This window comes from Dama dama, chromosome 27 (assembly GCF_033118175.1).
Source record: "Dama dama isolate Ldn47 chromosome 27, ASM3311817v1, whole genome shotgun sequence".
Classification (NCBI taxonomy): Eukaryota; Metazoa; Chordata; class Mammalia; order Artiodactyla; family Cervidae; genus Dama; species Dama dama.
In genome coordinates this window covers 30,516,655-30,531,654 of record NC_083707.1, presented here as the reverse complement: position 1 = coordinate 30,531,654, position 15,000 = coordinate 30,516,655, and the positions used below count along the sequence as shown (strand labels likewise).

The window sequence follows — 15,000 nt, the reverse complement described above, 5'->3', positions numbered from 1 at the left end:
GGCAGAGATCATGCAAGTTTGGGGATAATAAGCGCAAACACAATTATGCATACATATGATGGAGACAGAAGTCAGGAGCCCTCACCAGTGTGCTTAAACCACTTATTAAACAGGGCTACGCAAGACTGCTTCTCTTTCTGTTCCCCAAGTGCCTGATTACTTTTGACTAATATTCTCAATCCTTTTCAATGCAGTGAGATACTATAGAACAGAAAAATGCTGAAGAGTGTTTCTCTTCTTTCTCTGCATTTTTTCCCTTCTAAGAACTGCATTTCCCACAGCATTCCCATCAGCAGTCCATGGCGAAGACACAAGATAAAGCGGAAAATGTAGAAGAATACTTTCCATGAGTGATGAAAAAAGACGTATTGTGGAGTAAAGGGTCATTATTGTCTGGGGCATCTATGAAAGGAGGCCCCACTGGTGTGTTCTGGAAGGTTGTAGCCATTACTCAGGGCACCCTGTCAGCTCCAGGCATCTTGCATATCTCTGATGCTGCTGCAGTGTCGTGCATCCACTTTATTGTGTCTCAAGGGCAGACCCAGGCAGGAGAGAGAAGTGTCTGGAGTTGGCAATATGAAAGATAAGTTTGCACTTGATGCCACAGACCAAGAAATGATAGTTTAAGATCAATCATCACAGACAATTGCAAAGAACTGGATGTTCATACATAGAAGATGTATTACCCATTAGGAAGCAAATCTATCACAAACCGTACCCCAACACTTACTGAAGGAAAACTGAATCAGCATAATATCTCAAAGAGCAAGTAAGTTCAAACAGATGTGTTTGTCAAGATGAAATTGAATTGACCTTCAAGTGCCTGGTACTTCTAGGATAGCAGCTTATAGAACAGCACCATTTAGGGTGTCATTGTCATAAGTGGGAGGGAGAATTTTTGCATTGTCAGTGTGTACTAGTAGTTCTCAACCTTATTTCAGCATTGAATACGTAGTCTACCTTTTTGTTTTTTCCCCTTCTGTTTACAATACATGTATCCTTCAATCATAAAATCTGAGATCTAGATAGAAACTCAGACGTCGTCTGTCTAGTGGTCCCACACCTTGCTCATAGCAAAATCACCACCAGGGAGGGTATAGCTTTCAAAATACAGATTTTCTTTTCTCATTCCTAAAGATTCTTAGTTTTCTTGGGCAGCCATAACAAAGTACCACAAATGGGGTGGTTTAAAATAGTAGGAATTTGTTATCTCACAGCTGTGGAGGCCAGAAATCTGAAATCATGGTGTCAGCAGGGCCACGCTCCCTCTGAAACATGTAGGGGAAATATGTGCATGTCTCTTCCACCAGCTTCTGGTGGTTGTGCTGACTTTCTTTAGTTTGTGGGAGCATGATTCCAGTCTCTGTCTCAATCATCACAAGGCCTCTTCCTTCCATGAGTATCCTCTGGGGCACTTCTCCTCTTATATTGACTAGTTATATTGGATTAGACTCCACCCTACTCCAGGTTGACTTCATCTTGCCAAATTATATTTGCAAGGACTATTTCCAGCGAAGTTCAGATTTGCAGGTCCTGGATTTAGTACCTTTATATACCTTTTGGGAGGGACATATTTCAACTCATAACAAAAGTATTGCTACCCAGCAGGGCCCTGCGAGGCTCTTGGGCACAAAGCCTTTCTGTGTCTTCCATTTCTTTGATTACAAGTAACATCCTTCATTCAGCCTCCATGACCTTCCCTGAGTTTCAATGGGTAGATTCAAGGAACTGTTAACTAGGGAAAGGAGGGGATACTAGACCAGGGAGAAACAAACGGTTAAGAGCAGCCTTGGGACAAGGTGCTGTTTCCCCATCAAGGGATATACACAACAGTATCTTTGAGCTAGTCTGCAGATACTGAAACCCCCTCCAGGTGGAGAAGTTAACAATTAATAATGGCATGCTGCCCACAAGCATGCAGACCCCAGACCAGCTGGACATGAATATTGATGATGTTGACTCCTGCTCACCTCACCACCAACCCGTCAGAAGACTGTCAATGAATTGATCACTCTCTTTGAACCATTGCTATAAAACTTCTCACTATCTTCTCCAAGTTAGGACATACAATTTTGAAGACATTGGCCCACTGTGGCCCTCTTTGCCTGGCAAAATAATTAAGTTATTCTTTTCTACTTCAACTAAAACTTTGTCTCCAAAATTTGATTCAGCACTGGTGCACAGAGAAGCTGAGTTTTCAGCATCAATACTGGAATGGGAATAATTTAAGTGATTTGTTGGTAGCCAAATCAGAACCATTTGTCAATGAATCCTCTTCTTTCATAGAAGAGGAAATTGAGGGTTAGACACATCTGCATGTCAATTGTGTCTGACTCTTTGCAACCCCATGGACTGTGGCCTGACAGGCTCCTCTGTCCATGGGATTTTTCAGGCAAGAATACTGGAGTGGGTTGCCATTTCCTACTCCAGGGGACTTTCCTGACCCAGGGATCAAACCTGCGTCTCTTACGTCTCCTGCATTGGCAGGCAGGTTCTATACCACTAGCACCACCTGGGACGCTCATACAAGTCTAATAAGTTTTAAGTTACAGAATCGGAACAGGCAAAAACCATTTACATTTTAATGCAAAGTATCACCCTTTAGATTCCTACTTTAATTACTATGATAACAAAGATGCTTCCTTGAACTTGGATCAGATCACTTGATACATGTCAGCTTTAATAAAAAGTTCTGTAGCTTTTTAGCTTTTATGTTTATTGTGAAACCTACCACATAATACTCAATCCAAGATTTTTACATTTAAAGAGATTCTTGCTAGCAATCTTATTCAGGTATACAAGCAAGTCCAATGTGAGGGTCAAGTGGAATTACAACTACAGAAAAATATACTAAGTCATAGAGATCTATATATTTTCTCTTAAGACAGTGAAATATTTTTTAAAAATTTTACTGAAGTGTAGTTGACTTTTAATGTTGCATTAATTTCCAGTCTATAGCAGAGTGATACCATCATACATGCATACATATAAATATATATATACATATATATATGTGTGTGTGTGTGTATATATATTATATATACACATTGTTTTTCATTTTCTTTTCCATTATGGTTTAACACAGGATATTGAATATAGTTCCCCATGCTATACAGTAGGACCTTGTTTATATACGCTAGTTTGCATCTACTAATCCCAAACTCCCAGTACTTCCCTCCCCTCTACTCTCTTGGCAACCAAAAGTCTATTCTCTATGAAAACAGTGGAACATTTTTTGAGATCTGATGGATTTACATCAAGATGTGGATATTGCTCGAGGCAACATAAGTGGTGGGTTAAATGTCACTGATTTAAATAAAATAGTTCTCAAGTTTGTGGAGCATCTGCATGTAAAAACTGAATGATAAACATAGAATGGACTTCAGACATTTCCAGATGTATCTGGCTCTCAAAGCTCTTCTTTCCAGTTATACTCAGAGTTGTGAAGGTGTGTCAGGTAACAACAAAATAAATTCAGAAGGGGGTTTATAATTCAGAGGGCAACTGCGTAAAAATGCTTCTTGTACAACTGGAATTATGTACAACCACTGGAACAAAAAAGAATCAAAAAATTTGGGAAGATATCACAAAAATGTGAGGCTGCCAGGGTTAATACCATGACGGGCGGCCTGGACCTAAGTTTTAGCTTCCCCAGAAATGGTAAGATTCCCTACCCCCATCAAGTAACCTGGAGCCAGCCAATCAATATGCGCCCAGTAAGAACAAAGGGAGAGCTGAAAAGCCCGCGAAAGTCTGTACGGATAGAATTGCTTTGCAAACATGTAACCAATCCGCTTAAGCCAGTTACTAACCGCTTTTGCATATCTCATAAATTTGTGTAACAAGCTTGAGCTCGGCGCTTTCTGACCCTGCACCATTGTGATGTTTGTGGCAGAAGGCCCTGGCTCGAGACAGTAATAAACTTCCCTTTTTGCGAGTTGCATTGTCTTGGAAGCCTTCTCTCTCTTCCCGCTCGGGGATTCGGACATCGGGCATAACATTTGGGGGCTCGTCCGGGATCCCTTGAGCGGGAGAAGAGAACGCTTACAGAACAAAGGGGAAGGATAAATAATAACACCGGTGCTCAGGAAGCAGGGAGGTATCTGGCACAGAAAGAAGGTTTTTTATAAAGGGGGAGCCAGCCGGCGTAAGGCCAAGGCCAGCGGACGCGCTGGGAGGCAGCCGACTCCGCGGGAAGGCTTTTTATAAAGGGGGAGCCAGCCGGCGTAAGGCCAAGGCCAGCGGACGCGCTGGGAGGCAGCCGACTCCGCGGGAAGGAAAGTTCCTCTCCCGACCCCGAGTCTGATGAACAGCGGACGTCATTCGGTAAGGTGAATCTGCTACCGGGAGGCAAGAAAATTCAGGGGGCCCGAAAACCCAGCGCTGTGTCGTCGGCCGACGTTTGTTTGTCCGTGTGTTTGTCTTTGGCTCTCCGTGTTTTTATGTGTGCCGGCATTGTCTCTAGTCTCGTTCTCTTCTGGTGCATTGTTCTCTCTCACTTCTGACTTATTCTCTTTCTCTTATTTCTCTGATCTTCCCCCAACTCCTTTTCTTTTCGGGAGTTTCAGTGAACAGGCGAACGGTTGTGGGGGCAATTGATGAGTCCTGGCCAGGGCTACACTCTGGCAGACTCTGAAGGCCCTACAATAAGTAAGCCTCAGTAACTAGAGCCCGACCGGGTGAAACTCTCCTTTAACATCCCTAACTGAGGACGTGGCCTAAAATTCTTCTTGTGGGCACAGGTCAGGCACATAAAGGCCATTAGGGCGCCTGCCACTTGAAGACTCCCGTGAGAGGATAAGGGGGTCACGGAACAGGCTAGAAACCCCTAGGGGGCCCGCCCCCAGCAAGAAAACTTCCGTGCAACGACGCAGGCACATAAACAGTTCCAAAAGCATACCATAAGCCCAACCTCTTGGCCGCCACCACTCCTGGTAGGATTTTTGGTGGTCGTTCTCAGTGACTTTCTCTCTCTCTTCCTTACCGTTAATTCTTTGACCATGGGGCAAGGAGAATCTACCCCACTTTCTCTCATGACTGACCATTTTTCGGATGTCAGGGCCAGGGCCCATGACTTGTCTTTGCTGGCCAAGAAAAGTAAATTAATAACTTTTTGTTCTGCAGAGTGGCCCGCCTTTCAGGTTGGATGGCCTCCGGAAGGCACCTTTCAACCGTCCATCATACAGGCTGTGAAGGAAAAGATTATGGCTCCTGATCCCTGGGGCCATCCGAGTCAGGTCCCCTATGTCATGGTCTGGCAGGATCTAGTGGAAAATCCGCCTAAATGGTTAAAACCTTTTGTTTACAAACTTCCTAGTTCCTCCAGTTCACAGGTCCTGGTGATGGAGACCCCCCCGGAGGAAACCAAAAAGAAAGAGGACCCAAAACCAGTCCTTCAGGAATCATCTTATCCAAACCTGATAGATCTAGAAACGGAGATAAGGTCTCCGCCATATGTGCCCTCCTTGCAATCCCCTCCAAGGAGAGAAGCTCCCACAGGTGAACCGAGAGGATTAAGAGGGCCAACGGGAACCGACCGTGAGGGGGGACCGGCATTGGGGACCCGGGGGAAAACTAAGGGAGATAGGGGTAAGCAAGACCCTGGGGACCCAGAGTTACCTTCATCCACTGTTCAGACACTCCCTGTCCGAGTGGGACCAACTAACCCGGACGGAGAGCGAACCTATCAGTACTGGCCCTTTTCCACGAGTGACCTGTACAATTGGAAGACCCAAAACCCTCCTTTCTCAGAGAAGCCCCAAGGCCTCATTGACCTCTTAGATTCCATTTTGTTCACTCATAATCCCACCTGGGATGATTGTCAGCAGCTGTTGCAGGTGCTCTTCACCACGGAAGAACGGGAGCGAATTCTGGCAGAGGCGCGGAAACGGGTACCAGGGGTCGACGGGAGACCAACCACCCAGCCTCATCTCGTGGACGAGGGGTTTCCTCTGTTGCGGCCTAACTGGGATTTTGAGCGGGTGGAAGGTAGGGAGCGTCTCTGAGTGTACCGCCAGACTCTAATGGCTGGCCTGCGGGCTGCAGCAAGAAAGCCGACAAATCTGGCAAAGGTAAATTTAGTAAGGCAAGAGCCCACTGAAAGCCCGGCAGCCTTCCTAGAGAGGCTGATGGAAGCTTTCAGGCGATATACACCTAGGGACCCCCAGGCTGAGGAGTCACGTGCTGCAGTTCTGTTAGCGTTTGTGAATCAGGCAGCCCCAGATATTAGGAGGAAATTACAAAAGATAGAGGGATTGGGAGAACAGACGATACAGGATTTACTGAAAGTAGCTGAAAAGGTATTTAATAATAGGGAGACCCCAGAAGAAAGGGAAGAGCGAATTCGGCGGGAGGAAAGGGAATTAGCGGAGAAGATCAGGAAAGAAGACAGGGAACATAGGGCTAGAGAAAACCAGAAGAACCAGAAGGAGCTAGCCCAGATTCTTTTTGCGGGGATAAAGGCTGGAACAGAATTGAGGGAACCTCGAAACCCCCGGACGGGAGAAAAAGAAAAACCAAAAAGGCAGGCCCTAAAGAAGGATCAGTGCGCCTACTGCAAAGAACAGGGGCACTGGAAAAACGAGTGCCCTAAGAGGGACTCAAAGAGAGGAATGACCCAGAGAGAAAAAATCCCCCCTGGAACTCGAGTTCTATATGCGGGGGAAGACAGTGACTAGGGGAGTCGAGACTCGGCACCCCTCCCCGAGTCCTGGGTAACCATACATGTGGAGGGGAAACCCGTTGGCTTCATGGTGGATACTGGCGCCCAACACTCTGTTTTAAATAAAAAACTGGGACCAATGTCTAAGAAAGCCAGCTTAGTGCAAGGAGCCACGGGGACAAAAAGATATTGTTGGACCACAGAACGGAAAGTAAATCTGGGGACCAACCAGGTGTCCCATTCGTTTTTGGTGATACCAGAATGCCCAGCCCCTCTACTTGGAAGAGACTTGTTGACTAAAGTTAATGCTCAGATCCATTTTGACCCCGGGGGAATGTCAGTCACGGATGGACTTGGACAACCGATACATGTCTTGTCCCTAGCCTTAAGGGATGAATACAGACTTTTTGCGCCTAAGCCCTCAGAGACCATAGCACTAGATGTACAACCATGGGCCCATAAATATCCATTGGCCTGGGCAGAAACAGCAGGAATGGGACTAGCTAAACAGAGACATCCGGTCGTCATCGAGCTAAAGGCCGAGGCAATTCCTGTGAGGGTGAGACAGTACCCTATGAGCCAAGAAGCTCGGCGGGGGATCACTCCCCACATTCGACGGCTCATGGAGGCCGGAATTCTCAGGCGATGCCAATCCCCTTGGAACACCCCCTTACTGCCGGTGAAGAAGCCAGGGGAGACAGATTACAGACCTGTCCAAGACCTGCGAAAAGTCAACAAACGGGTGAGTGATATACACCCAACTGTCCCTAACCCGTATACTCTCCTGAGCAGTTTACTGCCTGAGTACACTTGGTACACTGTGCTGGACTTGAAGGATGCCTTTTTCAGCCTACCCCTGGCAGTCCAGAGCCAGGAGATATTTGCCTTTGAGTGGACTGAGGGGGAAGGCCAACCGGTAGTACAATTAACTTGGACCCGCCTCCCACAGGGGTTCAAGAACTCCCCTACCTTGTTTAATGAGGCTCTGAGTGAGGACCTCTACGAATATCGGGCTTGCCACCCAGAGGTCATTCTGCTACAATATGTAGATGACCTTATGTTGGCTGGAACCACAGAGGAAGCTTGCAGCCGTGCCACTGGGGACCTATTACAGACCCTAGGCATCTTGGGGTATCGCGCTAGCGCAAAGAAGGCACAAATAGCCCGGCAAGAGGTCACCTATTTGGGGTATAAGATCAGGCAGGGGCAAAGGTGGCTAACCCAGGCCATGAAAGAAACAATATTGCAGATACCAGAGCCCAAAAACCCTCGCCAGGTGAGAGAGTTTCTGGGGACTGTTGGATATTGCAGACTGTGGATTATGGGGTTTGCTGAGAAGGCCCGGCCCTTATATGAGGGAAGTAAAGAGACCCCAAAGTGGACTTGGACTGAGCCAATGAAACAGGCTTTCCAGACACTCAGACGGGCCCTACTAGAAGCCCCAGCCCTTGCCCTGCCTAACCCAAATAAGTCATTCCAGCTGTTTGTAGATGAAAAGCAAGGAATAGGAAAGGGGGTCTTGACTCAACAATGGGGACCATGGAAGCGGCCGGTAGCATACCTTTCGAAGCGATTAGACCTGGTGGCCGCTGGGTGGCCCCCTTGCCTTCGCATCATTGCAGCTACAGCCCTCCTCGTCCGCGACGCTGACAAGTTGACGTATGGACAGCAACTCTCGGTTTACACCCCCCACGCAGTGGAAGGGGTTTAAAAGCAGCCGCCGGGTAAGTGGATCTCCAATGCCCGCTTGACACACTACCAGGCCTTGCTGCTCGATGCCCCACGGGTGCGTTTTCAGACCCCTTGCTCCCTAAATCCGGCCACGCTCCTACCCAACCCAGAGAAGGACAGCCCTCTCCATGACTGCAGTGAGATACTGGCTGAGGCCCTGGCGGCACGAAAAGACTTAACTGATGTACCCCTAAGCAACAGTGAGCTAGTATGGTTCACCGATGGGAGCAGTTATGTAAAAGATGGGCAAAGGAAGGCGGGAGCCGCCATAGTTGATGATTCAGGGCGGACGATATGGGCTGAGACACTACCCCCAAACACTTCTGCACAAAAAGCAGAATTGATTGCCCTAATACAGGCTCTGGAGCAAGCCAAAGGGAAGAGAGTCACCATTTTTACTGACAGCCGATATGCTTTCAGCACTGCCCATATTCAAGGTCCCATATACCAAGAAAGGGGATTTCGGACAGCTGAGGGAAAAGAGGTCAAAAATCTGCCTGAGATTCACAGGCTCTTGGAAGCTGTCCAACTACCCCGGGCAGTAGCTATAGTACATGTCCCCGGTCACCAGAAGGGAGAAGACCCTAAGGCGCGAGGCAATCGTGCTGCTGATGCGGCCGCTCGAGAAGCGGCTAGCCGGGACTATGCCGCCCCCATATTAGCCGTGGGACTTCCACCCCCTGGTATGGGGACCTTGCCACCAGTTCCCGAATATTCCCTCCCTGATCTCGCCTGGATCAACAAGGATACCACCCTCCAGAAAGATGACCAAGATGGATGGTACCGAGACCAAAACAACAACCTGATCTTGCCTGCCACCCTGGGTCGTCACCTGTGTGAACACCTGCACACAACTACACACTTGGGAGAAAAAAAGACCCTAACACTTCTCCAGATGGCCTGCCTGAGGTTCCCTCGACAAAATGCAACTGTACGAGAGATAATTCAAGCCTGCGAAGCGTGCCAGCTGATGAGGGCAGAGAAGAAGCAGCACTCGGGAACGAGGTACCGAGGGGAAAAGCCAGGGCAACATTGGGAGATAGATTTCACCGAGGTAAGGCCAGGCAAGTATGGGTACCGCTATCTGTTGGTACTGGTAGATACCTTCTCGGGGTGGGTAGAAGCTTTCCCCACTAAGGGAGAGACAGCAATAGTGGTTGCTAAAAAGATCTTAGAGGAGATAGTGCCTAGGTATGGGCTGCCAGTGACTATGGGCTCTGATAATGGACCTGCCTTTGTGAGCCAGATTGTACAAGGGCTGGCCCAAGCTCTGGGGACGAAATGGAAGTTACATTGCGAATATAATCCCCAGAGCTCAGGACAGGTTGAGAGAATGAATCGGACCCTAAAAGAAACTTTGACAAAGTTGGCAATAGAGACTGGCGGGGACTGGGTGACCCTCCTCCCCTTTGCACTCTTTCGGGCACGTAACACCCCTTATAAGCTGAATCTTACTCCTTTTGAGATTCTGTATGGAAGACCCCCTCCTGTGTATCCTATTTTTGAAGGAAAATGTCTGCCACCCCCTACTTTGGGACAATTCCAGCAAACTCTGATAGCATTAAGTAAGGTGCATAACCATGTTTGGAAATTGATTCGAGAGATGCATGAGGGCCAAAACAAGAGGGCCCTCCCCTCACATAATATTGGCCCAGGTGATTGGGTTTGGGTAAAACGACACCAATCTAAAGTATTAGAACCTAGATGGAAAGGCCCTTATGTTGTTCTCCTTACCACTCCTACCGCTGTCAAGGTCGACGGGATTGGACCCTGGGTTCACTGCAATCACGTGTGGCAAGCCACATCGGAAGAACAGGAAAAAGCGCGAGCAGAATGGAAGGCGAGTCCTCACCCGTCAAATCCTTTGAAACTGAAACTCGTCCGCTGGGAGGCCTCCTAATTCTCCTGCTGATGGCAGCTCTCATCGACCCAGGAGCGACCAGTCATAACCCCCATCAACCTGCTAAGATCACATGGAAACTCAACGACGGGCAAACTCATGAGCTGCTCAATGAGACCTCAGGAATCCACCCTCCAAACACCTGGTGGCCAGACCTGAACTTCGACCTCTCAAGCCTCTTCGCAAAGCAGGATGGTCTCTATGATAAGTACTATAGAGATGGGATAAAAAACCATAGGTTGGGGTTTTGGGCTTGCCTGGGCTATGTAAAAAATGACTGGAAAACCTGTGGTGGCATAGAAAGCTATTATTGCAGGAGCTGGAGTTGTGTGACCTCTTGTGATGGACCCCAGTGGTGGGATGTCGGAAACAGAGATCTAGTTAGCTTCACCTTCAAGGACCGTAGACACCAGGGGCCTCAGGTACGAGTACGATTTAACCAGGAACAGGCGAAAAAAGAAAACCGCTGGACCTCAGGACTGACTTGGGGTTTTCAGCTTCACGTAAATTGGCCCGGCCCCTACCCAGGCGAGCTTTTAATCATTAAACAGGTTATTGAGCCGGTGCAGGTACATAGTTTAGATCCCAATCTGGTCAAAGCATTACAGGGGCACAAGGCGACCCCCAAGCCAACCCCCTTCAGACCAAGCTTGCCAGGAACATTTAACATCTCCTCTACCCCGAGCCTCAGAGGCAAACTGACAGAAACCCCTGGCCCTCTGGCTGTTACCATTAGCTCAGCAATTCAGGACCCCCTATGGGCCTTAGTGAATGCAGCCTTTACGGTCATAAACCATACCAACCCTAATGCAACCCAGTCCTGTTGGCTTTGTTATAATCTTCACCCCCGCTTTTATGAGGCCATAGGCCTCAATGTCTCTTACCACTTATATTCAGGCCAGGACCCACCCCCATGCCGATGGGAAGAACGCAAGGTTGGCCTCACAATGAATGAAGTTTGGGGACAGGGACTCTGTTTGGGCACAGTGCCACGTGATAAAACTTCCCTCTGTGCCCGGACTATTAGTAACCTACGCTTATATGGCAAAAATTGGATTGTGCCAGAGGTTGGGGGCTGGTGGATTTGTTCACATACTGGGCTAACCCCATGTTTAAATGTGAAGGTTTTTAACCAGAGTCAAGAATTCTGTGTCCTGGTTGCTGTAATGCCAAAAATCTTATACCACTCTGAAGAGGTTATGTACTCACATTGGGACCGAGAATTGCTAAGACAAAAGAGAGAGCCAATCAGTGCGATCACCATGGCAGCCTTGTTCAGTCTTGGGCTGGCAGGAGCAGGGACAGGAATAGCTTCACTATCTCTGCAAGGCCAAGGGTTTTCTTCCCTACGAGCCGCCATAGATGAAGATATAACTCGCATAGAAGAATCAATCAGCCACTTAGAGAAGTCTCTGACTTCCTTGTCTGAGGTGGTCTTGCAGAATAGGAGAGGATTAGACTTGATTTTTCTCCAACAGGGTGGGGTCTGCGCAGCTCTGGGAGAAGAATGTTGTTTCTATGCAGACCATACAGGAGTGGTAAGAGAATCTATGGCAAAAGTAAGAGAAGGGCTGGCGCAACGAAAGAGGGAACGGGAGGCCCAACAGGGATGGTTGGAGTCTTGGTTTCAACGCTCCCCCTGGCTGACCACCTTAGTTTCCACCCTCCTGGGCCCGCTTATAGTGCTATTATTAACACTTACATTTGGCCCTTGTATTTTAAACCGGCTAATGTCATTTATTAGAGAACGTCTAAATACCATTCAGATTATGGTATTGAGGCAGCAATATCAGATGGTAGCCCAGGATGAAGAGAAAGATTCCTCTACAGGAACAAGAAGACAGGGGGGAATGTGAGGCTGCCAGGGTTAATACCATGACGGGCGGCCTGGACCTAAGTTTTAGCTTCCCCCGAAATGGTAAGATTCCCTACCCCCATCAAGTAACCTGGAGCCAGCCAATCAATATGCGCCCAGTAAGAACAAAGGGAGAGCTGAAAAGCCCGCGAAAGTCTGTACGGATAGAATTGCTTTGCAAACATGTAACCAATCCGCTTAAGCCAGTTACTAACCGCTTTTGCATATCTCATAAATTTGTGTAACAAGCTTGAGCTCGGCGCTTTCTGACCCTGCACCATTGTGATGTTTGTGGCAGAAGGCCCTGGCTCGAGACAGTAATAAACTTCCCTTTTTGCGAGTTGCATTGTCTTGGAAGCCTTCTCTCTCTTCCCGCTCGGGGATTCGGACATCGGGCATAACAAAAAAGAATCACTGGAAGGAAGAGTTAATATGCAAATCATGACAACCGCCCACAATATGCTGAGATTTCAGTAGCTTCTATAGGAGAAAAGGAAGGCAAGTTTGAGATCTGTGTTGGATGATATATGATCAGTGACATTGATCCAGCACCCAATCTCATGTTCTGCCTATTCTCTGCCCCATTCAGCCAATAAACTAAGAAGGAAACAAAGAATTTGATTACTTTTCTCAGTATAGTGTTAAAGGTGCTCAGTAAAAACAGAATTTCCAATGGCAGAGGCATAAGCAGGGACATTGCACACTCTGAGGACACATGTTTACAACCAGCCTGCAAAATCATCAGGATTGCAGGGCACCAAATTGCCTGTACATACTAAAATACATTTAAAGAAGAGAAATGGTTCTTGCAAAACAATGTGATTTCCATACAGGAAACTGGAAAGCTGTGATATGGAAATTGAAAGATACCACCTTTTCTGATGATGAAGTTATCTTAAGATCATTTAAAAAAAATTTTTTATGTATTTATTTGGCTGCATCAGGTCTTACTTGCAGCATGTGGGATCTTTAGTGTTGGCATGTGAACTGATAGTTGAGGCATGTGGGATCTAGTTCCTTGACTAGGGATTGGACTCGGGTCCCCTGCATTGGGAGTGCTGTCTTAGCTCCTAGACCACCAGGGAAGTCCCCCAAGTTCTCTTTGAAATCAGGCAAATTAGACTGGGATATGATCAATTTCCTTATAGAATAGAGTGTTAAGCAAAATATAAGAAAAAATATTCATCAAGTCACTTTCCAAATATCAGTGGTTAGTCATCAAATAATAATATGGATATAATCCTCAGGCAAAGGAACAAAATTAATATTTTGAAAGACATTTTCAACTTCAGACAGGAAGGAGAATAAATGTGCAAAAAATCTAAAGATAATGAACATCACTCAAACAGGGAGGAAGTTTTATGTAGAGTATTCCAAGAATAAAGAAGCAGGTGAAACTGCTAAAAAGTGAAACCAAGCAGGACCCCATAGGGCCTTCCCAGGTACAAAACCCTTCCCAAGGGCCCATTTCTTGTTTGTAGGAAGTTTTCAATCTTCTAAGGGCTTCCCTGATGTCTCAGCAGTAAAGAACCCACCTGCCAATGCAGGAGACGCAGGTTTGATCCCTGGGTCAGAAAGATCCCCTGGAGAAGAAATGGCAACCCACTCCAGTTCTCTCGCCTGGGAAAACCCAAGGACAGAGGATCCTTGAGGGGGCTACAGTCAATAGGGTCTCAAAGAGTCAGACACAACTGAGCAATTGAGCATGCACAATGCATAGTTCCGTCTCTTAGACCTTCCCTGAGTTCCAAAGGGCATATTCAAATAGTTACTAATTAGAGGAGTGAGGAAATGCAGAAATAGAGGAAAGGCAGCCAAGAAACAATAGTGTAACTAACAACAGCAACAAAAAGGAACAATAGTGCAGGATGGGGAGCAGGCTCCTTGTTCCTCCTCAAGGGATACACATAGCAATCTGATACGCATCTCTGAATTCTTCTACAGGAACCCAGGTGGAGGATGTTAACTTCAGGCTGAACACAAGCACTAGACCCAAGACTGGTTGGAACCGGAAGACTGATGACTGAGACTCCTAGAACACTGCCCTGTTACCTTCCCACCAACCAAGCAGTGGAAAGTCACACACTCTACAGCCCTACTTCCAAATTTTGCCTATAAGAACTCTTCCCCTAAAACCATCAAGGAGTTTGGGCTTGAGTATGAGCCACCCAGTTCTGCCTGCTTGTCACTTGCAATAAAACAATCTCTGCTCCAAACTCCAACATTTTGGTTTATTTGGACACTGTGTGTCAGACACACGAACTTGGATTCAATAACAAAAGTACTGCAAAGCAGTGAAGAAGGTTTGCACATCACAGAGACCAGCATGAGAATCTCCTGCCATGTTTGTGAAGATGAAAATTTCCAAACCCTACCTGAAACCTATTGTATCAGATAATTGCTGGTTTGCACATTGTATCCCCCCTGATGATTCTCATATATCCTTATGTATCTAAGAGACAATGTCTTAGATTTTATAAAACACAAGAGTTTCATAGATGACATCATTAAAGAATGTAAACATGCTGCATACAGTGGGAATGAATGAGGAATTATGGTGTGTAATTGAGAAGATTTATATGAACTACTTTAAAGGAAGAGTAGAAATAAAGAACAAAGAGCAAGTTCATGGACTGACACTTGATTTCAGGAAAGGAAAATGAAATCAGTGATTTAGAGGCAGTTGCAGAGAGTTAAAGAAAGAAGGTGATATAATCAAGCTTGTAAAGAATGATAGTGTCTTGGGATATGCCTTTTTAACTGGATCCCATACAAGTTTGGAATATTCAAATAATGTAACTTTAGGGTGCAGTTTTGAATGACATTCAGGAAAAATATGATGAAATGACCAAC

General features: G+C 46.6%; 1 protein-coding gene across 1 annotated transcript in view; it reads left to right on the top strand.

The window, feature by feature from the left end:
- The window catches only part of LOC133047617 (uncharacterized), a 174,900-nt gene extending 160,726 nt beyond the window's left edge, over positions 1-14,174 (top strand). The window contains 4 exon segments of the mRNA XM_061130912.1: positions 4,212-4,404; positions 5,425-9,878; positions 10,646-11,318; positions 14,092-14,174. Of these exon segments, the coding sequence (XP_060986895.1) occupies positions 4,212-4,404; positions 5,425-9,878; positions 10,646-11,318; positions 14,092-14,174 (5,403 nt within the window).
- The last annotated feature ends 826 nt before the right edge of the window (positions 14,175-15,000 follow it).